The sequence below is a fragment of the Drosophila sechellia genome, chromosome X (assembly GCF_004382195.2).
Source record: "Drosophila sechellia strain sech25 chromosome X, ASM438219v1, whole genome shotgun sequence".
NCBI classification, from domain to species: domain Eukaryota; kingdom Metazoa; phylum Arthropoda; class Insecta; order Diptera; family Drosophilidae; genus Drosophila; species Drosophila sechellia.
In genome coordinates this window covers 11,392,164-11,416,404 of record NC_045954.1, presented here as the reverse complement: position 1 = coordinate 11,416,404, position 24,241 = coordinate 11,392,164, and the positions used below count along the sequence as shown (strand labels likewise).

Genomic DNA, 24,241 nt, shown 5'->3' with positions numbered 1-24,241 from the left:
GCGGAAAGGGATGATGATGGGTCACAAGATCGGATCGTTAGGATCCATTAAGTTAATACTCGGGCGGAACTGACCGCTCGTCGCGTACTTCGTGAATTAAGGTTTCAGTAACCTTCTGGATGCAGTCGGAAATACGTTGATTTGTTGTTGTTGTATATTTACTATCAAAATGCCGTAAATGGAATACACAATACAAATACAAATACAATTGCAGCAGCAAAGTTGTTCATTCAGTGCCGTATGTAGATACATTACAATAATATAATTATTAATTTATCGAAAAAAAAACCATATATATATATTTATAAAGAAGACTGACACACACGCTTGCTGTTGTACACATACACATCGGATCTCTAGGCCTACAAACTTACAAATAATATCTATTTATATACGTATCTTGATGGATATCTTGCCATACTTGGTTTACGTTGCCTTGTTGTTATTATTTTTATTTCCTTCATTACTGTTTTCGTGTCTAACCGAAATTGATATTTTACCTAAGCGCACGCTTTTCAATTGGGGGAACGATCAGGATGTGGTAGGGTACTATGCTCGGAAGGTTTGGAGTTTGGGTTTGAAGTTTGGTGGAAACCGGTAGAAAAAGAGCTAGACGCTCCGTTTATTTGGCTGGCAGGGCGACCTAATATAGCAAATCCGTTTTCTGTGTACCCTCGCTGTACACAACTTCGGCGCCCGGCGTCGCCGTCAGATGGTAATCATCCTCGTCAACAACTGAACCCTTCTTGGAGGCACCTACTCCATCTGCAGCTCCAGGTCCTGCTTCCGCTGCCGCCAAGTCGCCCTCCTTGATCAGTCCCTCGCCGATGCCCATAATGCTGCCATTCCCGTTGAACATCAACCGGCTGCCTGCAGCTCCGGCTGGACTGCTCCCGTTGCTGCCCGGGCTGTGGCTGCCATTGCTGCTCCCACTGCTGCTGCTCTCGGGCAGGGCGTACCGGGTGACACCCAGCTGGAATAGGTTGTCCATCGCCGTGCCCTTCATGGGCGTGTAGAAGCCCAGAGCCGTGGAGCCTGCAATTAGAACGAGATTAGTCGATTGTATATCTTAATTTCAAGTGGGTTTAAATCCTTGGAAGGATTTGGGGTTAGTAAAATGGTAAATAAGGTGGCACCGAGTTGGGAAATATATATTTGAGAATATATATATATATATATATATGTATATATAATCGAGGTGAGGTGACGGTGTTGTGGATAAAGGAGGATCTCGCCTGGATCTTTTCAAGCAAATGAAAACGAAACATGACCAGTTGATGGAGAAATGGAAGTGGAGATGAGCGATGGAAGTTGATGATATGACTAGGATGTGCCAAGTGTGGGTGTGGGTGGCTGGTGTGTTTGAGTGTCTGTTCTAATCTGGGTTAGTTACCTTAATAGTAATATGAATTGGCGATTAGTTTGATTGCCCAGCGGAGCAGACAGAGCAAGTGCACTGGGTTAGAGGTGTGGCATATCTGTTCTCGCACTTGAATCGGTTATTGGGTTATTTGGATTGGCATTTGGCATTTCGCATATTGAATATTGCATTTCTCATTGTTAAGTTCTTCTATTCTTTACTTGATAGTTATTTATTGCGGTTCGGGTTGAGCGGCTGCAGTTATTAATCGGTTATTCAGTTTACGGATCGATTTAATTGCCTTTGCTTGTTTGTTATCATAGATATTTTTGGTTTTGGTATACAATAGATATTATTTCAACGCTTTGCTTATGTATTCTGTTACATTTAAATAATATCTGCAAAAAGAAATTGGTATGAACAAAAAATAGAAATAGAAGTAAACAAATAGCAAACAAACAAAGCGACAGCGGTGACTTTAACAAAAGGTTGTTGTTGAAATGAAAAACCATTTGGATGGCGGGAAACAGCGGGGGCGAGAAGGTGGGTTAGCGTAACTACATGGCTACAATTTCAAATCGCAAATTGCAATTCAATACATGCCCCACAACTGCATACCAAACCGAACTGAGCCAAACAAAGCAAACATACATAAGCACATAACACATAACTAACGCCAACTCACACGGGTGCACAAATATGTATACTTAAGTACGTAACTCAAATGAAAATAGTCACTAACTAGTGTTCTATGATTCGTTTTTGTTTGGTTTACACCGGACACATGTCGAACTCAGCCGCTACATAAGGTTCTTTGATTTGTCTGCAGCTTTAGTTGCAACTGAAGGCTTGCTTTTGGTTTATTAAACGCTTAGTTACACCCCAAAATTGCCTGAACACTTAGTTATCAATTATCGCAATGGTTTCTTCGATCTCTAGCTGAATAGTTAGCTTAATTCTTAAGCGTTTCCAACATTTATAGGTGACCTAAATACTTTTCTACAATCATCATTAACTTCCACATGAGCTGGGTGGGCATACTACAGTTCAATATGATGCTTGGCATACGATTTACTAGGTAAAATACCATATAATGGTTGCTATAGACTATGGAGCATCTTATACCTAAGGTTTTGGATAATGAATACAGACGGGGGAGCAGGGCATTATCAAGCAGCAGTCATAGGAACATGGTTTGGATTTAGTGAAACATGGGGACACCAGCATAATCCTTCATTTAGGTTAGTTCTAAAATCCATCATCCTTCGCGTATTCTTCGATCGCTAATTCGCGAATTGCTGTTGATTTTTATCCAGAGCATCGCATAAACGATAAACGGCGTCAGTGCATCGGCATCGGGAAGCATCGTGGCATCTATGAATCGATTAAACGTGTGTTTCGAGTGTCCGGTTGCCCCAGTGTTTGTTTTCTTGTGTGTGTTGTGATTGGTGTGTTCGGGTTTGGTGTTCCTGGTTTCCGCATTGAGTTATTTGTTTTGGAGTGAGTCGGATATGCACAGGGTTACACTTTACAGTTTAGCGGCCATCAAAACATATATATTTGTTTTTTATTTTTTGGGAGCGGAACGGGGTCACCAAGAGGTATCCAGGGGATGATGGGTGTTCTTTAGCCTAGTTGTAAACATATAGTAAAGCTTGGGCAATGCCTACGTTTCGCTGGCGGTTTCAAATCGGTTCGGAGTTGGAGTATCTGGTTATCTGGAGTTTGGAGATTAGTGCTTTTCATATCGGGTGGCCATCAGACATAGTAGAGCGTGGTGCCTGGAATGCGTGCCTGGAGCAGGGCCGAGCTGGCATTGGACAAAGCCAGCGACGACGGCAGACTAGGCCGACGACGTCGCTGCTGGAGTTCTGGAGCTGGACTCTCGCCACTGCCCCGACTCCTACTGCAATCGCTGCGTTCATATTTACTCTGCTGATGCTGCGGCTGGTAATGATGATGATCTTGCTGCTGCTCCTTCGATTGGCGTTGATTGCCCAATGAAAACGAGGCTGCCTTGCGCGGTCGTCCAGCAGCAGCTGGCTGGGATTTGGGTGCATCATCGTCGTGCTGAAGGAAGCAGGCGTACTGCGGTTTCAAAAGCACCGATGGCCTGGCCCTACGCGCCGCTTGTTGTTGCTGCTGCTGTGGAGGCTTCGCCGGGAGCTGCGGGCGCTTGGCGACTGTGACTGGTGGTGCTGGTAGTGGTGGCTCGATTTCCACTTCGGTTGGCATTGCCACTGCTGATCCTGCCACTGCTCCCAGTGTTGCTGTTGCCGATGTGGCTATGGCAGGTTCTGGCTGCTCCTGCCGCTGCGGTGACTGCTGTTGTGGCGACTGTGGCAAGATAATACCCCTCCCTAAACTTGGGTAATCTGCAAATATGCGTGAGGGGAAATTGAAAGCCTTTCAGCCAGAAAAGACCACAGCACGACGGTTTGCTATTTGGAGATCTCGGTGGCTTGGGTTTAGCTTTTGGTTCGTTGAGAGCTGTGACATAGCGTATGTATATAGAAGAGCAGGTGGATCGGGGATCGGTAAACGGGGCATTGGAAGGGCTGCTGCTAGCTGATGGCTGCACCCACCTGATGCGCCTGGTCAGCCGGCGAAACTGAGCACCAAGGACCGTACGGAACTTCGGCCACGGCCAGCAGCCGCCGTTGCCCGAGGTCCTGGCGCTACGACATTTGGGATCTGAGACGGTTACGAAAGTTGAGGCGGAGACGGAGGCTGGAGCGAATTGTGGAGCGGGCTCAGAAACGGATACGGAGACAATATGCTCTGTGGCTCTATTATCAGCATCTGTAAAGTGCAGAAACCTTCGTTGTTATATACCCGAGAGTTTAGCGAGGCATTGGATGTGGGCTTCCAGGTCACCCAGTTCCGAACTGGGTTCGTAGTCCTATAAACTCTAGTTTGTACGAGAACTACACATTGATTTTTTTAATTTGGACACATTTTAATTAGAACATTGTAAATCCTAAATGGAGCATAAGATTGTGCATGTAAATTCCTTAACATCGTCACATTTTATAACTAGCATTGTAAGAATGGTTATCCACCTGATTTACATATATTTCCCTGCTGCTTATTGGCACTACCTTTCTACGTTCATTGCTAAACAAGTGTCTTGAGTTGTCTTTGGGGTTTTTCAATTGCTATATTCGCCATCCGCCCAAGGCAAACGAAAGTGTTGAACTCAAACACAAAAAAAAAAAAAAAAAAAAAAAAACAAAGAGATCGCGACGATGTGTGATGGATGAGTGGGTATTAATGATGGTAAACAAACAAACAAAACTCAAGAACACAACGCTGGTTGATGGTAAGTCAAGATTAAGGACAAGGCAAGTGACAGAGATAGAGACGGGTATAGATTGTTTTAGATAGAGAGGCAAGTATGCAGGCAATCAGGCAGACAGAGAGAGAGATATATATAGAGAGAGAGACGGCGACAGAGAGTGCAGAGAGAGACAAAGACAAAAGCCATTCCATCATCATTCGCTGCTGCATGCCACATACAACAACACACAACATACATCTCGTACAACGTACAGCAACAACAATAAAAAAAAAAAATAATAATAATAATAATAATAATACAATGCACGCTTGGATGGACTCGGTGGAACAGATATTACTTACCCATCGGTAAATTCCCCAGCATCGTGCCGCCGCCCCCCGCTGCACCCGCCCTGTGTCCAATTCCGATGCCATGTCCATGTCCCGCCGTCGATGTGGGCAGCTCGATGATCTCGTCGACGGTCACATGATGGTGCTGCTCCGGCGCCAGTCCCAGCTGGTGCATCTGCTCCAGGTCCAGCTGCTCCTGGTGCTGCAACAGGTGCATCTGCTCGGCGAGCAGCATCTGATGGTGTTTGCTCACATGGCCGAAGGGATCGGCGTACGGCGGATCCTCGATGGTCATCGATGCCTCGGAGGGGTATTCAAACGTCGACGTCAGCGTGTCATTGAACTGCACGCGGAACTGTGGGAAAATCGAAAGAAATCTGATCAGTGGTCGATTCTGAGATTAGTTTCACTTCGATGGGCTTCAATGGGGTATCAGAATCTGAAGTCAGCAGCGTTCATGTTATAATTAATCATTTGTTGAATAATAACCATAACTAATAATCAAATGCCATTTTTGCGACAAATCTTTACACGCCTAACTGTTTTGAGTCATATAATTAATACCCGTAGTGAACTGAAATCATGCCACTCAACCACTTTCCCTTTAAACGAAACCATTTTTAATTTGGCATAAATGTATGACTAGCTGGCATTGCTGATAACGAAGCGAATGTAGAATTTACATTAATACTGACGCAATTGAAATTAGTGATAACTATTTGGATATTGCACTTTGACTAAGATTACATATTAACTTAAGGCCTCTAAAGGCACTTATATATGTTTATTGTTTTCTAACCTTTATTTTGGTTTCGTTTGACTATTGGTCTAAATGTAATTTGCATAACCAGATGGTTCGATTTACATTTAGCGGTCCAGAAATCATTGAATATACATATGTTCGAAACTAAGTAGTTTCTCTGCTAGCCATAAAAATTCAAGGTTAGACGAAAGCATTGGACCAATACCTTGTTATAAATAAAAATAAAATATCCCACTGATTGATGGACTTTCGGCAATGTGGGGTGCAAATGCATAATGCATTTGATAATTTTTGGCCAGTTTTCAGCTGGCAATAAAGGCATTTAACCGTGACATTGGTTTAATGGCAAATAGATTGTTACAAAAGCAACTCGCAAACCCGGTCGGCACTTACTCATCGATGGATGCCTTATCGCAATGCCATATGTATGAGTCAACCCCAATGACTGCAGAAATCGGGCTCCTTCCTTATCGGAGAACAAACCCCAACAGGCCGACGCAATTCGATGAGATGCGATGCGATACGCGTAATACGATTGAATTGATACCGAAATACAGCCGGTGGCTGCTGAGGCTAAAGACAATAGTCGAGTAGCGATTCCCATATCAGTCACACTGATGGAACGCACCCGAGCAAAGGAATAAATAAATAAATTAGCGACAGGCGAAACAGATCTGGCCGCAGCACAATCACAAAATGGGCAAACAAATCCCGAAATAAGGCGAGCCTAATGCGGGTTGATTAATAGTCCCTGGGACAGGCGACGACCGACCGACACGCACACACACTCGATATAAAGGTTATATAAGGCAAAAGTGTTTATGCTTTACATTCCCGCTTATCGGACGCCCTCACCACCCATCGAGTGAGTGGTCAAACAGTTCGAATGTGTGTGTATGTACATTCCCTCCTTGCCAAGGGGCACAAGTAATCTTATCTTATCCTTTTCAACTACACAATTGAAAAAAGAACCAATGCTATCTACCCTTCGGTAGCAAAAAACAAAACGCCGCACCTGACTCACTCACAAGTAGTGGGGTATGTAACGAACGCATACAAGTATGGCTTGGGATTGAGTTGAGATCTAGGCGATCTCCAATCGAATCCCGGCAATATCCATTGGTGTAGTACCTACCGAAGACTCTTTGGGTTTCTGGCGTATGCTGGACTTGCCGTCGATCACAATGTTGGCGTTCTCAAACTCCACATCGCACGGCGATGGTGGGCACATGGAGTAGTCGTCGTAGTCCGTGTCCGTCGACGTCTCCACGGAGAGATCGCCCAGCAGCACGAAGCCAGGTTCATTTGGCTAAAAGGATAAGATGATAAAAAAAACTATTAGTACAACCAAAAAATACTTGACTCTTGGCATTACCAAGTAGTTCAAATAGTTCAAATAATAATAATAAAAAATCAGTAGATTTTGATTTTGAATTAGTATACAACACCCCCAACAAAAATATTCATTATCTTCAGTGCAAACGTTTTGTTGGCAGGGAAATGAAATTCGTTAAAATGCAAACAAGGCACTTAAAAAATGTGTTATTGCTTTCGAATGTTGTTAAAGCTATTTGCAATGTTCTTCTGCTGCTTCAGATATTATCATTTAATGGTTAACACGCCTTTATTTCGCTTTAACTACCTACAGAAGTTGCAGAACTTCCAGCAACCCTCCTCTTTTCGCTGATGCATAACTCGTTTACCATAAGTATTTCATATTTGTTTCTTTTTTTGGATTTAAATGGCTGTCTCTCGACAATTTACAAAGGAGGATCAGCTTCACCCCTTCCACACGAAAATCTGTCCAAATTCCAGGTCACCATGTGTTCGAAAAGTGAAATTCATGGAAAGCCATTCTTAATCGGCGTTTTGTTATGGGTCATCTGTGACTCACGCCGGGGGTTCCAGAGCTCCAAAGCAGTGTACCAAGTACCAAGTCCAGGTCCCCCGGTTCCAATTTCAGTTCCCAGTCCCGTTCCATGTCATATATCTACTCTATCGGCTCCGCTCCTCTCCTCTCCTTTCCTCCCCTCCCTCACCAAAACCCACTGTCCCACTGTTTTTGGCCCATTTTTTTATACTTTTTTTTTGTGGCACAAATCGACCCCCATACCATATGCTATATATGCCATATATATACCAGTGCCGCAGATAATAAAGTTCATAGCGAGATAAAAGAGACAAGGCAAAGGCAAAAAGCAAAAGCAAACACAGTAAGTAGAAGTGAGCCTCAAAAAAGAATTGACAAAATTGAGTTCAGTGGCAGGAAGAGGGCGAAGAGAGCCATGGAGCCATGGAGCCATGGAGATATGGAGATATGGATATGGACATAGAGAGAAACATGGCAGCTGAGAAAGAGAGAGAGAGAGAGAGAGAGAGGGAGAGGAGAACGGCACTAAGCACAAACAAAACGGGTTTGCCAGCGAGAAGAAGGCAAGAGGAAAAATCAACCGCACCGAAAGCAAAGTCTAAAGCTAAGGGAGAGCTATATAGACTCTATAGAGTATGGGCTGCACCATTCGCTTTTCCAATTGCGAAGACTAATATTTGGGTTAGAAACTATTGTGGAGATTTGGTAGTATCTCTTTCATATCAAATCAACCCATACGTATTGGATATCTACTATAAACAAGAATCATTCTATTGATTTGATGTCTCAAGTTGAGCTATTGAATTGATAAGCAATTCTGATCATAATATAAACAATAAGAAAAGCTCAATTGCCTGCACAAAATAAAGGGTATTTTTGAACATGCCTGGCAAGGCAACAGGAACAGCTGTAAGGAGCAACATTGCCTTGCATCCCATCCCATCCCATACCATCGAAACCGGCATCCCGAGGAGCTGCTGTGTGCCCCAAGAATAAAGTTCCCCACAGACAGGCAGACCGAGAGACAGACACATAATATCTCATGGGCACTGTGTACACATAGACTCGGACTTTTGCTGGCAGCAGCAGGAAGCGCAGAAATATCTTCTCATGTCCATATGCATGCTTCAAAACTGGTTTCCCATTCTTCCGATCTCGAAAAGTGCAGCCACAGAAGATCCCAAACGAAGAAGAAGCGACCGAAGACAGAAGACTGCCAGAAGATGAGACTTGCATCTGGCTGGGAACAAAGCAGACTTGGGAAAGAATATGCAGATATATGTGTTATGTACATATATATATATCGAGTTATGTATATGCATATATAGGAGGGGCATCTGCTCATGTCGCACACGATCCGGGGCTATCGATCGGCAAGCTATTCAAGGCGAATTTTAATTGACTCGGACCAGAAGATCACATCGAACTATTCGCAGCTGTGATGCAAGCCTCGATCTCTATTAGGGGTTTGCCACTTCCTAAAGCAATAGCACCAGCAATGGCAGTGGCAGTGGCAGATCCCCCCAACTGATCTGCCAGATCGCCGTATTGTTGTGATTAACCGACTGTGCTGTGTAATCTTGGCCAGATACTTATTGATCAACACGATGATTTGGCTGCCGGCAGATAATAAATGGCCACACACACACATACCCATCAGAAGTCATTGGAAACCTGTGGTTCTGCTAATTTCAATGATAATTGAAAGAGGAGGCCTAACCATCGAAACTGTATCATAATGCATTTACATATTACTGATATTACATCCCATTACTGATCTCTTGTATATATTGCAGATATATTAAGTGTAACCCAATAGTTTCCTAATGCCATACCAACTAAAAAACACAAAGTTTCCTAAAGCAACTAACAACTGCTTCCTAATCTGTAAAACTCCAACCCATAAATATATACCCATTAACGATCAGCGATCGAACAGCTGGCGGAGATTGCAAGTGAGCAGTTAGTCAGTCATCTTGGCAATATTGGCGTTATTAACGACGTATTCACGACACATGACTAATTTCCCAGAAGGCAAAGATATCAAGATACATGTACATACATATGGCACACGAGTTTCCTCAAATGAAGGAAAGAAAGAGTATCCAAGTGGCGCTTTGTCACTGCGCCACCCAATTCTCCGCAGTTCCTCAGTTCCGTTCTCGCCCTGAAATTTCGAAATGCGCATGATCGCTGTTCTCTGTGTGCTTTGTTTCATATTTGTTTATACGGCATGGCTGCCGCCGCCGTATGACACAAAAAAAATAATAATAATACAAAAAAGTACGCGAGAAAGAAAAGGAAAATGAGCCAAAACAACAAAGATATTGGGGACGGACGAAAGAAACCAAATTACTATCGGCGAAAATAATAATGCATGGGGGGTAATTGTTAAGCATGAAATAATCCGCAAGGCTGCCCGCCGATAAGACTTCTAAAATGTGACTCTTCCGGGAAAGATTTCGTAAAAATGAAAACGAAACGCACGAAAGAATTGCGTGAAGGAATGGAAATGGAAACCCTAGTACCTAGTCGTAGTACCCATTTCCACAATCCGGGGACTCACCTTTGGCAGCTCCCGCTTGCGCCTGTAAATCACAACGTCGCTTTCGATGTAGTCGGGCACTTCCTTGGTGCTCTTGGAAAAGTTGAACACCATCGAGGTGTTCTCTGTGGAATGAAGGCTCGAACTGGGACCCGATCCTCCGCCGGCCGACTGGCTCTGATTCCTCAGCTTGCGCAGTGTCCACAGTGGCGAGGCACTGGCATCCGTTTCGCTGCTGGCCGCTTCCTTGGTGTTTATCACGCTGTCGAGACTAGTGGTGGGCGAGGTTCCTGATCCAGCACCAGCAACCGTTCCGGATCCGGAACCCGATCCGGTTACCGCACCACCGGCATCTGTGGCCGTCGACTTCTTCATCTCATTGATGCGATTCTTTTCGATCTCGCGACTCGTTAGCGGCATGCTTCCAGCTCCCTGGCTATTGAATAGCGGACGGATGACTCCGATCTGTTTGGTCACCGCTGGTCCGCTGCTGGAGTCGTTGTTGTTGTTGAGCTTGCGTACACTGGCACTGGTACTGCTGCTACTCCCGCTGGCTACATGCGCGTTCTCCGTCGAGGCACCGAATGATCGTTGGGCGCCTCCCGCTGCCGATTCCGCTGAGGGCTTAGGCTTATCGCCTGCCGCCGCCGCGCCCATTTTATCGCGTTGCTCATTGTTGTCGCTGCCTTCGTCGCCGTCGTCGTGATCGTCGTCGTTGTAGTTGTGGTTGTCGTCATCGACTTCGCCATCGCCTTCATCGCGATCATTTCGCTCAGTCTCACTTGGCGCCTCGCTCTGCGGTGTGGCCTCTGCGTCCCGTGTCTCCCTTTCCGGCGTCTCGGGCTCCTGCAGCTCCATGCGACGCATCATCACACTCAACGCCGATACGGGCGAATCCACCTGACGGGGTATAATATCCGGATGGACATGCCTTAGCGGCGTTGAGGAGGCAAAACCCATGCCGGGCGGCGGAGGCGTCGCAGCTGCTGATGATGGTTGCTTCTGATCCTTAATGATCGATTTGTAGTTGGCCACCTTGCTGGCCACTCCGCCAACACCATTGGAACGATGGGCCGCGCGCGGTCGTCGATTGGCACTCGCCTCAAACATCTTGAGCGTCTGCTTGACCAGATCTGGTGGCGGCCGCTCGGTGTCATCGATGATGGAGGTCAGACGCTTGGGTGGCGCCGTATCCGTGCCGCTGTGCAGTCGTTCGCGGGCATTGTGGATCTTGTCCTCGATGGTAACGCAGGTGGGCGATGTAACAGGTGAGGGAGCAGCGGCTGTGGCCTTGGGAGCAGGTGGTGAAGGCGCTGCTGCTGAAGCTGCGCTGGCAGTGCTGATTCTCTGGCTGTTCCATGGTGATTTCTCGCAGAGCAGAGCCTCCACGGAACGTGCCCGCTTCATCACCTCGTTGCCGCGTTTAAAGTGACGCGATCGTTGGCCAGATCCTGTGCCTCCATTGGCAACGGCGCCCGTTTGGGCCTGATCCGAATTCGAGGGCGGGTTAACAGCTGATCCAGTTCCATTAGCGCCCAGACTGACGGGACGCTGCTGCTGGCTGCTGGGTTTCGGTGTCGGTTTTGCCCCCAATATCGGTGGCGGTGTGGATTTGGCACGCACCTGGCTGTTGGGTACTTCGGGCTCCTCCACTTCCACCTCGTCATCGTCGCGGTCGAGCAGGGTGTTCAGACTGGTGGAGCGTTGGAGGCGTTGTTTACTGCTCTGCTGGCGGGACTCGCGGAGGGCCAGGCTCAAGTAGCGGCATCGCAGCTTGGACACAATTCCGGGCCCGTAGCTCAGATCCTCACCGGTGTCCAATGAATCTGGTATGGGATTCGTCGGTGCATGTTGTGGATCCACATCTCCTCCTGCTACGTTGCCAATTTTGCCCGCTAGATGTCGGTGCTGGCCATTTTGTTTGGTTGTCTTCTTCATCTCTTGCATGGCGACCATTGTCGGTTTTACCGTTACCTTTGTGGGCGACAGTTGCTGTTGTTGCTGCTGTTGTTGTTGCTGCTGCTGTTGAATTATAAACTTGTTGCTCTGCAATTTATCGGAAATACTCTTGGTTTTGCTGCAGCTCTTGCTGTTATCGACGATGGTCTCTTTCGCTGAAGGCTTGCCCTCAGCAACGCTCTGTCCCGGTTTGCATTTCGTTTTTAAATGATTTGGGTTTGGATTTTGATTTGCTGACGACGACGGCGATCCAATTGTGCCAGTTTCAACTTCACCGCACCGGCTGCTACTCACCACACCAGCCGGCTGTTCGCCGCTCTCTGGCTCTCCATCGCGCTCTCCGCTCTCGCTTAGAATATATCGCACCATCTCCCTCTCCTGACTTCTTGTGTTGAGTAAACTCGATCGCTGCTTTGGTATTGGTGTTACTGTTACATTTGTTGTTGCTGCCGCATCGGGCGAAAGGGAGACGGCAACAACAGAGTGATGACCTCCAGTGGAATCGGAATTGGTATTCGAAATAGAAGATTTCTCAGCCTTTTCCTCTGAACCGATCATGTTTCTCTTTTGACTAGTGCTACTGATTGTCGCCGGTTCTGTGAAATCTGTTGTAAAAAGGGTTGGAGAAAGAAACCAAATACAAATGTTATAAAGACAAAACATTAAAACATTACTTTGTTTTTTTCATCTTATTCGTCCGCAGTCTGACAACTCTGTGAGCTATCGATAAGCGAATATCGATATGTAAGGCGGCTAATTTAAAAGTATACTGGTATAGGAAATCGCAACTGTTGGCAAAACGAATTAAAAACACTTGTTACCATTACTTATGGCTGATTAATGCCAACTGAGCAATTGCAGATTGTGTAAGTCACAATTAGTCTTTCGCATTTTTCCAGTCAATATATTTCACACTGATTACTATTTGCTACGACAGTCTTTAAATATTTTAAAACTCATTCCGAAGTTCGTTGAGATTATTATAAGTACCGAACGGTATTTCTTAAAACGGATAAGAAAAATAATTGCAAGTATTCCGTTTGCACAAAAATGCAAGAAATAGCTATTAGAAATACGAATACTTGCACCTAACATGCCTTGACAGAAATGCTTGGCTTGAAAATACCTTTAATTTGCATGTCAGGTGAAAGTATTCCAGTTTGTCCAACCACCACTCACCTGCAATTGCACCTGGAGCTGCGTTGGCTTCTGCCAAAGCCCCACAACTGCCATCGGTGGGCGAGGTGATGGACGCCGCCTGGGTGCGGGCCACGTTCGTTTTCCGGCGCTGGATGAGGTCCTTCTTCCACTGCGGCATGTCCGGCAGGAAACCGGAAGTGGGCGACAACTCAGCTGCAGCTCCCAGCCCAGATCCTCCAGCTGCTGATCCTGCTGGCACATCCGTGTGTAAATCCAACGAAGGCCGCTTCTGTGACTCCATTATCCCCGTCTGCAATAGGCATTATTCGGAGCATTAGTGCATGTCAGCCGTGTTCGCGGTATCCGTATCGCAGTAGTATCCCCTATATAGTGTGGCACACTATCCAGCTCTACATCTCGACCCAAAGACCAAGTCTGGCGAACTGACTGGCCCGAAGCTGGTGCCAATTGCAAGTGCCCGGTGCCCAAGCTCCTCTACGAAGCAAAGAGGCGGGCATAGCCGACCCAAAAGATAGGCCAACCATGCAAATTATAACCAATTCAAGAAACTATCTCAAGATTCTCTGTTTACTCGACCAGTTTTGAGATTAACCAATAAGTTACGGTTTCAATATATTCTAATAGACAAAAGTACTATTTTTTCAATATATCACATAAGAAGTAGAGTAAATTCTTCAATATTAATTTAACAAAAAATAAGCTACGTTACACATAAGCTGAAAATGAAATATTCGTCATTGTAGCAAATATTTTCTGCTTATGTATCAAGTTTAATAGCAAAGTCGAGATAAAAAATTGAATCATTTTTATAAAATCGCAAACTGCAGAAATCTAAGTTAATAAATAATAATAATAATGACTGTAAAACAGCTGCGATTAGCAGAAATTCTATTTGAACAAGTGTTTGGTACTTTTATATATTTACAATTTAATATTTATCTTGGAAAATAAATAAGATGAATATCTTTTGAGTAGATAAATAAATAAGATGAATATCTATTGAGTAGATAATAGGTGATTTCGAATTCGTGGTGGCGATGGCATTTAGAGTTTTATTTTTCTTAATTGGATTAACTGCTGTTTTTACAGCCCGACAGCAAAACAAAACGTAAAACAAAGGTAAGAAGCGAAGAAACCCCAATATTTTTCCAGCATAAATATGCTAAACTGCCATAATGAGCGGAAAATGCGATAAAACCGAATATAAAGAGGAAAAAAAACGGAAAAGAAAAGCGGGGAAACTGAAACCAAACGATTCTTCTTATTGTTTGGCTAAAATTGATTGCATGGCTAGATTATTGCTGTTGGAATTGGAATTGTGTCTGTTTTTGCAGCTTTGCCTTTTGCATGCCGCGATAAAAAGTATTATTTTTAATTTCCCGTATCAGCCGTATGCATGTGTGTGTGGGTGTGTGTGTGTATGCATCACACGACTCCGCCGGAGAGAGTGTGAGTGAGTGCAAGGGTGGGTGAAAAGAGGAGAGCGATAAAAAGGGGCTGCAAAATGCAGACGAAGCATAAAATAAACAACCGACGACGCGCTATCGATTTTTACGGCATGCTGGAAGCACCAGAACACTGATACACACAGTTTGCAGAATAGGGAAATAAACTGGAAGTTATGCTATGCCAAATTAGGTGTTTTCAATAAAAAAATCCTCGCAGAGAAATGCGAAACGAACTAAGGAAGACTAAAGAGCCGGGTTTTGTTTATTTACACAGGAACAATACCATCGCACGCAGCTAAAGTCACACATACGAATACCACATACACATGCATATATCTCGACGCACTGTTCCGTTAGTTTAGTTGGCGTTTTTGTTTTCCTCGCGCTTTCGCAGAAACTTTAGCTTGAAATCCTTACTTTTAAGATGCTTCCTTTTTTTATAATCGGTGGTTGGGTTTGCTTCCAATTTTCCGATCCCGAGTTCCGTTTATCATCCGCTCCGCTGCGCCTGTTTCCCCCGCTTTTGCACTTTTCCGTTTCGCTGTAGCTCAACGAACTTGTCGCTCTCCTTGCTCCGCGCACTTTTCAAGCTTTCACGACTGCAACTGCACTCGAACTCGGGGGAGTGGGTGCACTCGCTGCGGCTCAAAAGTGCATCTTTAGCAGCCGAATCAGCGGAAAAATCTGCATTTAGTTAAGCCGCGTTTCCAATACACAAATACTGTCTATCGATTGTTGGCGCTATCGAGCGAACCATCGATAGGCATAAGCGAAGTTGCCAGGTAGGACGATTATTTCAATGAGTTGGAAAACTATACGTACTTAATAATCTTTACCAAATTGAACCGTCGACCGTCCAATGGTGCGGTCGAAAATCTTGTATTGATAATTGCTGAAGCGTTTTTTTTTCATACATTTTATTTTGCAGGCAACAAATCAGGAAATATTATTTAAAACATTGTAATTTTATATGTTTATTTAATCAGGCTTAATTACAGAAAAATAAATTAACTTAAAAACCGAAAAAATTAATAAAAATTATGTTTAAAACCACATCGACAAGGTGTAGTATTTTCGTATTTTAGCACTTACCGTTATTATTGGCAGTACTAACTGTGTGGCAGCGCCGAACCGTGACAAGTCGATAGTTTTTTTTATTTTGTTGGTCAGTATAAACAAATAATATTAAAGCCAAAATAAAAAAGTGCTGCTAAAGACTTAATAACTCTATGTTCCTTACAAATTATTAAATATATCTAACAATGAGCATTAACTGGATAAAGATCACGGAAAGGTATGTGATATCAATGTTCTAATAGAGATTAATGGCTTGCGTTTATATCTTAGAGCCCGAGAGGGCATCAAAATCATCAATGCTTTGCCCTACGAGACCTTTACGACGGTTCTGTTCTACACCCACCGGCAGATGAGTCCCAGCGGAGCAACGGCGAGTGCCACCAGTAGTACAGTGGGCACCAGTGTGACGACCGCCGGCCGGGTGGATAGCAGCACCGAGGAGAACCCCACGAGCAGCACCGAACCGGAGTACACACTCGAGGAACTGGAGCGATTGGTGGGCGTACCACGTCAGGACTTCCTGCTGCTGATCAAGACCTTCTCCTACATCCTGCGTCGCATCTCCACGTTCATCATCAAGCCAAGTTTGCTGCAGCGTGAGCTGCGCGAGAAACTCCAGCTGGAGGATGAGGCCAAGATCGATGCCATATTGCGTTTGTGGGTGCGCGAAACGACGACCATTATGAACAATTTGGCCAGCAAGCGGTACGAATCAAATGTCATCGAAGATGTGGCCTGGAAGCTCAACATGGAGATCTCCTCGCATTGCCAGCAGCGGGAGAAGACCCCGTTGGCCGTGCTCCAAATGAAAACGGCCGTCGGTGAGGATATCAACATCGAAATGACACAACCGGAACTAATGGAACTGTACAATCAGTTCGAGAGCATCCAGGGCGAACTGGACGCCATGCTGGCCATGAAGGCTTCAGGAGCAACGGCGCCTGGCAATCAGTAATAGGGGACACCATCGACCAATTCCAGTGCCAATTTTATTGTTAATTCACACAAAACTCTGTGCAAAAAGATGGACCTAAAAGTATGCAATACTAACACGATCGTAGCCAAATGTTAAACACGTTTTTTTGTTTAATTTAGTAGGGATTTTCCTAAGTTATGGCTAATTTTCCGAACGTAGCCAAATGTTTACTAGAGTAAGAGTTTTGCTTTGATATATCAAACGTTACAATGATTTCGAAAATGCATTAGGATCTTCTGCAAAATAACAAATCCCTTAATAAATTTAGATAAAACAATATGTGGCACATTTTACAGTACACTTTAATGGATCTCTGCATGCGTTTTACTCGTCTGCTCCACCTCGGATCATAATTCTACTGATAAACATTACAAATTATTACAATGATATATATTTAATATATGTCTATATTGTATATGCATATGTTATGTCGTCGGCCTTAGTATGTGTGAGTGTGTGTATATAATGGAGTCGTATATTATGTACGCATTATACAGACTTTCTAGTTTCATCATCTCTAACTTTTGCATAATTATGCATATGTGTATTTATTGTTATTGCGGGAGGGCGGGGATTTTGGGTTTGCTTTGTATTCAAATTAGGGGATTCGTTGTATTTTTCACTAATCTAGAAGCAAAACGATTTCTATTGCACTCTTTCACAGTTCGGTTAATCATTTCAACTAAGTTTGGACAAATGCAAATGTTTGTAAATTATTTGGACTACAATTTTCATTAAAATTTATTGCTATTGTTACATTTAGTTGTCGCTCCATTAAACTAGCCCTTCTTAACTTGGTTGTTAGTTAGTCTTCAGTTTGCGTGGGATTCTGTTTAATTATATTGGTTTTTCGTGTAAATGATTATCGCCTTTCGAAATGCGTTGGTCATTTGTTCCTGTTGTTCTATTTGTGCTGTCTGTTTGTGAGTTGCGTTTCCATATGCACTTCATTTCAATTTTGTCTAAATAAACCAATAAATAAGTTCTTTTGGGTTAGCAAATTTAAATGATCATTTGGGCAAGCACTTAGAATCGAGCTAGGATAAATAAAATTACACAGTGTTAAACTATTTAATATATACAACAATTTTATCGATTGAAGCTTGCTGAATTGTTAAAAGCTAGAGTCTTAAGCTGAATATCCAAACACTTCTTTTCATCGCATGCCGATTAAATCAAGTGAATATGGAAACACGACTCTTTTCACTTTGTGTGTTTATGTTTAAACATTAACTTCGGTGTTTTGCATTACTTTCTGCTGATTGGATTGACCTCCAACGCCCGCTGTATTCGACCTATATAAGTAATAAGTGTGAGCGCCAAGTTCAAATGAGGAGAATGCAAGGTGGTGTTCGATTTTTTAAATAAAAACTTTATATAATTAAACAAAAATCATTGTAGCACATACATACACAGTTTACGCTTTGTAAAAAGTTACAAAAAATTAAACACAAGACAGACATAAAAAAAAAATAATACGAGAAACTAAAAATTGTACACTACATCTCCGACGGTTGCAGCAAAATGTTTTAACATTTGTTTAAAACTATGTAACTCAATTATTGCATTGTGTTTTTGTGTGAGTGTATGAGTGTGTGCCATTTATAGTTAGTTTAGTTTAGGTCTAATATTAGGTATATGTTTATCAAGTATTTATATATATAATAATATAAAAAAGTAAACATTTAGCGCTTTTAGTTTGCTACAAAAATTTGCTCGTCTCGCTCACATATTTCAACTAACATTAGGTGTACAAAAAAATTGGAAGATATATAGTTTATATCAAATTGTGGCTAGCGTAAAAATACAATCAGTATTCCAGTATTTAGTATTGCCGTCGGTTTAAAGCGGCAATTGCGGTTACATTGTACGCCGATTCCTCGATATCTTAGATATATATATTTATATATATATATATAAAATGTATAAATTGATGCGTATTCGTTCTGTTTGGCGAGATTGCTGCATTCCCATTCGATAGATCGCGGTGTAGAGTATATATATATATCCAGTAGTATCCAGTGTAGTACACATATATCCAAGTATAATATCAAGCGTTGATCCTCCTCCGCGCTCTCTCCGCACTTCGTCCCTTAAGTAAATAATAATGTAGTTGCCACAAGATGGTTGGGTTCTGTTGGGTTGGGTTGGGTTTCCATTCGGTTGAGTTGAGTTCAGTTGGTTGGTTCGTTGCTTGGCTGGCTTGGATTGGGTGGAGTATTGGGTTCTGGAATGGCTTTACATGCCCGACTCTGCAATGCCCTCGTCATCTGAAAGACAGTGAAAATGGCACGGTTAGAATTGTACGATGACTACAAAGCAAAAGCTTTGCACATGCACGGGGTTAGAAAACCATAAAGGTGGCATACAATAATTGAAACAAACAGGTAATCATGCAGGTAAAAACAATCAGGAAATATACAAAACATCTACGGAATGTGGCCATAGTGCGTTTCACGGTGAAAACTTTCAATTTAACTACAGAAATTATATATTTACAAAGATATTGTTTTGACCATGAAATGCACCTGAACGCACTCCTCGGGATTTGCGTAAGTGTCTACAAACCCATGAACGGATTGGCATAGATGATGCCGCCGCCAGCCTCGGAACCAACACCATTTCCCAAAACACCACCACCGTTAACAGCGATTCCACCGCCGATGGCAGTTCCACCTCCTCCCCCGCTGACCACCAGTCCGCCGACTCCAGGGCCGGATAATCTGGATGCCTTGCTGAGTTTCGTTTTGGAATAGTCGCCATCGCCGACCAGCGTGGCTATGTCGTCGTCATCGCCGTTTCGCGTGTTGCAACTGCTGCCGAGCAGCTGATCGTAACAGCTAACGTCCGTGCTGATCACATCCACCTCGATGTCGTCGTCATCCTTCTCCAGACTATTTCGATTGCTGCCCCCCAGCGAGGAGTGCAGGGCATGGGAGTCCTCGTAGCTGCCGCCACCGCTGTCATCGTTGGCATTATTCGACTTGGTGTCGATGTGGGTCTCGAACTCATCGTGCATATACAGCTCCTCATCCTCGTCCTCCTCTTCGAGATCCTCTTCAATTTCGTGGGGTGCCAGTTCACCATCTTCGCCCACCTCCACACCGAGTTCCACTTCCAGAAGCGAACGACGTCGCGTGAAGACCTCGTCATCTTGATGATTGGATTGCTGACTGTGGTTTTGTGGCAAGATCATCACATCTTCCTCGGCGAAACTTAATCGGACATTGGCACGACTGGCCCGATTGCTGCCTGGACCTGAACCGGAACCAGAACCGGAACTGGGTGGACCATTAGCTGCCGATCCATTGGATCCATTGATGTACTCATGACTGAGACTGTTCTTGATATCACAGGACGACGAGCTGAACGTGATCAGCTGGGATTTCCGTCTATGCTGTAGCGTATTGTAGCCGTTGACGGCGGATATGGTGGTTATGTTGTGGCCTCCCTGGTTGGGCTGCTGTTGCTGTTGCTGCTGCTGCGATTCGAGCACATCGATGTTGCCGCCCTTGCTATCCTTGCAGATCATCGAGCTGGGCTTGTTGTCAACCAGGACGATAACCACCGAATTGTTGTTATCACTCTGGTTGACAACCGAATGTCATCTATCCGGTGCATCCAAATTTGTATGGCCTCCACCTCCGCCGCCAAAGGAGCTCATCGATGTGGTGGGCGGCATGTGAGTGTGGTGTCCAGTAAAGCTACTGGTCAGCGGCTGCTGGTCATCATGGAGTATCGCCGCATTCTCATCGTCAATGGCCTCCGCCTCGGCCTGCTGCAGATCATGATGCGACAGGTGACCCTCAATGGTGGCCACCACATCACCGTTCTCGTCCAGCTGCACTTGTTGGCCTGCGTGTTGCGTTTGCATTGCATTGTTTGGGGGGGAAATGAAGGAAAATGATTTTGCTCATAGTTAGTCACCCATCACCAGAATGAAAATCGAAACATAAAGCTTAGGTCTACTAAGGACTAAGTAACTAAACAGAAAAAAAAGCAGCTGGCTGCAAGTCCCACAATGTCCTGGGGCTCTTTGTCCATCTGGTTTCTTTCTTTTTTCCTTTCTCTTTGGTTAGTCAGTGTGCGAACGAACGGTTGGGGCTTAGCTGGGGAAGTATCAATGCCCCTGGGCCAACGACCTACCTTCATAGCCCTCGTTGTCGTGCATCTCGCGAGCGGGACCCACGATGTTCTCCTTCCCCTCGAGCACCGCCAGCAGGCACTGGTGGATGCAGATGTACTGCTGCTCCGTCTGCACCATCCAAACGCGCTCTAAAAATTGATAACCGATATAGATGTGCATTTAACAATGGTAACATCAAATAAATACTCACCCTTGCGCATGGCATACACAATGCCAAATATGTCCACATAGTCAGACGTGTTGATCTGCTGCAGGATGCGATCCAGGGTGATGAAGGTGCCCGACCTTCCCACTCCGGCGCTACAGTGGACCACAATGGGTCGCTGTTCCGCACCAATTCGATCGCGGAAGGCGCGCACGAAGCGCACCAGTGTCTGTGGCGGATTGGGAACACCGAAGTCCGGCCAGGTGGTGAAGTGGAAGTGCCGCAGGATGCGCTGTTCGCTGCCCTAGAATTCAAAGAGATATCCCAGAGGTCGTTAGTGAGTATGGAGTGTACGTAATCGTGCTTGATGGACAACTCACCCTGCACAGCATGAACTCGGTCATCACCCAGTCGGCATAGTGACTGTCGTTGAGTATCTGCACCTTGATGTCCCCGTAGAAGACGGGCACCGTATCATTTGGCCAATACTGGTCGCACTTCTCCCGACCCTTCTCAAAGCACCTGGTCAGCATGACTATGGCCCGCGAGTTGCTCTCCCAGCACATTCGCCAGAAGTCATCGCGAGTCGAATGCAATGGTCCCTGGGTCACGATGAACTCGCGCGGTGAATTGTGACCCGGCACGTAGTTGGCATTGATGTAATCACTGCCCTCATCATCGTCCACCGGCTGAAGCTTGAAACGTGAGTGATCGTAGGGCAGTATATTGGTGAATCTGTTCTTCGGACGATTGCAGGGCAGATCGGCAAAAGTGCACGGCTGATCTCGGCCCACGTGCTTCAGTTCCTCGAATTCCTCGCTGAAACGGAAGTCCGAATCGGCGGACATCAGGCGATAGTGCTCCGCAAAGTTCTTGATCAGAATGGGGCGATTCTGCTCGATTACGCTATCCGGCAGGGACATATTGTCATTGGCCCTCGAATCCTTGGTCGTCTTACGGCAATTGTTGCGTCGTCGTTTGTAGAACAAAAGCGTCACCAGGAGCACCAAGATGATAGTTAGCGGCACCGTAATGGCCACAATCAGTGAGGTGTTGTCTTGATCTGTGGATGGAAGTATACAATACATTAGTAAGATTATCGAGGAAATATTGCAGTAAACCAAATTATAAATCATAAAAAATGCTAAAAAATGCCAAAAAATTCGTAAATTCAAATATTGAAAACATAACTTTGAAGATGGATTTTATATTTAAACTAAGTAAACGATGAGGTTAATACAATATTGTATAATTAAAATTGCTTACCCGGCGAACTTAGCATTTCTATATACAAGTATATATCGGAACAGACATACATAGATGTTGGATAATTAGAGAGATTTACGGTTTAGGTATCATTTGTTACAAATACAAACTTAGTTTATCTGAATCATAGATATAAGTTCATTTGAACTTTATGAGTTCTAGTGACTACCTTACATTTAATATCTATCCAGTTAACCCCACACTCACCTGTCTGAATGGGAAAACTGTAGGCGGTATCCGTGAACTTATCCGCTCCGGTGAACGCCCGCACCTTCACCCGGTAGGTGGTTCCCGATTTCAGTGGTCCGTTGCAGTAGCCGATCTTGTGATTGTCACAGTTCTCAGTGCCGATGGTAAAGTCCTCCACGGATCGGTTCTCGAATGGATAGTACGGATCTATGGCCTGATAGGGCAGCCAAACGCTGTACGACTGCACATCCAGCCAGCTGGGCATCTCCAGGCCGGAGGCATTCTTGGCATCATCCTCGGCCACGATGATCGTGTACATGCGCACCTGACCGTTTTGATCCGAGAAGTAGTTCTTCCTAAACCGAATCTGAATGGTCGATGAGCTGCGATAGACCTCGGTGGGCACCACTTGGGTGGCAGGACGTGGTGGCGCTAGTATCGGCATCGTTTGCCGGTACTCCCGCTCCGGACCGAAACCGATGGCAGTCTTGGCCTGAATCTTGAACACATAGGTCTCGCCGGGCTTTAGATTCTTGATCACACCGAATGCCTCCTCCGACTCAAAGTCCTGCATGCCCGCATCCGTGAGGTTATTGATATTTGTATAGGCTATCGAGAACTGGCGGATGACGCCATTTGCCTCACTGGATGGCAGCGACCACTCGAAATTGATCTCGCTGGGCTGGACATCCGTGGGATGGAAGCGTTCAACTCGACCTGGCACCGCTTCATTGGTCGTAAAGCTAGCGGATAATGGTGAACTGCTCCTCAGCACCGACGATTCAGTGCCGGAACGAACCACCACGGTGAATGTGTAGTTCCTGTGGGGTCGCAGGTCACTGATGGTGATCTCATTCTTGGTGGTCATATTCTGGGCCAACAGATTGTCCGCCGTGAGGTAGGCAATATCGAAGTCATTGTACTCGCCCTTGGGCAAATCCCAGCGCAGTGAGATCTCTGTATCCGTGATGTTTGTGGCATGCAGCTGAGTGATGGGTTCCGGATAGAGGCGATCCTGTCGTTGTATAGGCAAACTGGCCACACCACCGCTCACAGTCCAAACTGTGATGTTGTACAGTCGACCAGGCAACAGACCCGTAAACGTCACCTTGCGATCCGTATCGTTGGCCAGCTTCTCTTTGTCCCGGATCTCGGCATCGCCGAGGGAGAACCGATAGATATCGAACTTGGACGACGACTGCGGCGTGGGTGTGTAGCTCAGAGTGATGGTGTCCCGCTCGTCCTCCTTCTCGCCATTGGCCACCACCACGTCCGACTGGATGAGCGGCATAGTGCGCGGATACAGGCTGGTGATGCCCGACAAGATTCCATACGACGTCGTCTGGATGTCAAACTTGTACTGCACGCCGGGCATCAGTTCGCCGATGAGGACACGCACTGTCGACAAATCGTCGGCTGTTGTTGGATGAGTTACAGAAGCAGAAGGGGAAGGGTTAGAGTGGAACAGAACAGGGTGAAGCTTCAGAAGATTGCAGTTGAAAGGGAAAGGTAAAAGGAAAAGATGTGGTATAAATGGTTTGGTTAACAAGAGTAACAAGTTCATAGCCGACAAGGAAATACTTTGGAAAAGTTGATCCATCAGAGAAATGGAGAATATATTCAGATTGCAGGCAAAGGAATTTAGGGTATCCATTTAGGGCAATGAAGAGTATTTCCAGAAAAACGAATCAAAGTCTAACGGCAG

At 45.0% G+C, this 24,241-nt stretch overlaps 3 protein-coding genes across 8 annotated transcripts in view; 1 reads left to right on the top strand and 2 right to left on the bottom strand.

The window, feature by feature from the left end:
* Window positions 1-132: 132 nt before the first annotated feature.
* LOC6619895 (transcriptional regulator of filamentous growth FLO8) lies at window positions 133-15,447 on the bottom strand. 3 transcript variants are annotated; one of them, XR_004362338.1, is made up of 7 exons: window positions 15,154-15,447; window positions 13,307-13,577; window positions 10,190-12,732; window positions 6,889-7,062; window positions 5,003-5,345; window positions 3,031-3,735; window positions 1,596-1,758 (listed from the first exon to the last, which is right to left on the bottom strand). XR_004362338.1 is itself a non-coding variant. In XM_032724336.1 (6 exons), exons 2-6 carry the CDS (start codon window positions 13,566-13,568, stop codon window positions 1,748-1,750), a joined length of 3,333 nt encoding a protein of 1,110 aa, XP_032580227.1. In that variant the 5' UTR covers window positions 13,569-13,577; window positions 15,154-15,443; the 3' UTR covers window positions 1,596-1,747. The 3 variants fall into 3 exon arrangements, 2 of the variants coding, with proteins under 2 accessions (XP_032580226.1, XP_032580227.1); XM_032724336.1 differs by lacking the exon at window positions 3,031-3,735 and having other exon boundaries at window positions 15,154-15,443; XM_032724335.1 differs by lacking the exons at window positions 1,596-1,758; window positions 3,031-3,735; window positions 15,154-15,447 and adding an exon at window positions 133-1,035 and having other exon boundaries at window positions 13,307-13,568.
* Window positions 15,448-15,854: 407 nt separating this feature from the next.
* Window positions 15,855-16,886, top strand: LOC6619894 (COMM domain-containing protein 10). 2 transcript variants are annotated; one of them, XM_032726734.1, is made up of 2 exons: window positions 15,855-16,030; window positions 16,163-16,886. In XM_032726734.1, exon 2 carries the CDS (start codon window positions 16,163-16,165, stop codon window positions 16,766-16,768), a length of 606 nt encoding a protein of 201 aa, XP_032582625.1. In that variant the 5' UTR covers window positions 15,855-16,030; the 3' UTR covers window positions 16,769-16,886. The 2 variants fall into 2 exon arrangements, with proteins under 2 accessions (XP_032582625.1, XP_002044106.1); XM_002044070.2 differs by having other exon boundaries at window positions 15,856-16,030; window positions 16,084-16,886.
* A 188-nt stretch (window positions 16,887-17,074) lies between these two features.
* The window catches only part of LOC6619893 (tyrosine-protein phosphatase 10D), a 41,800-nt gene continuing 34,633 nt past the window's right edge, over window positions 17,075-24,241 (bottom strand). The window contains exons 7-11 of one of the 3 annotated variants that reach the window (XM_032726733.1): window positions 22,555-23,952; window positions 21,462-22,144; window positions 21,127-21,385; window positions 20,936-21,064; window positions 17,075-19,059 (exon numbers count right to left, since the gene is read on the bottom strand). In XM_032726733.1, coding sequence (XP_032582624.1) covers window positions 19,028-19,059; window positions 20,936-21,064; window positions 21,127-21,385; window positions 21,462-22,144; window positions 22,555-23,952 — 2,501 coding nt within the window. In that variant the 3' untranslated portion in view covers window positions 17,075-19,027. Of the gene's footprint in view, window positions 19,060-20,303; window positions 20,645-20,935; window positions 21,065-21,126; window positions 21,386-21,461; window positions 22,145-22,554; window positions 23,953-24,241 lie in introns of those variants that run through there. The other 2 variants (XM_032726731.1, XM_032726732.1) reach the window with 2 other exon arrangements.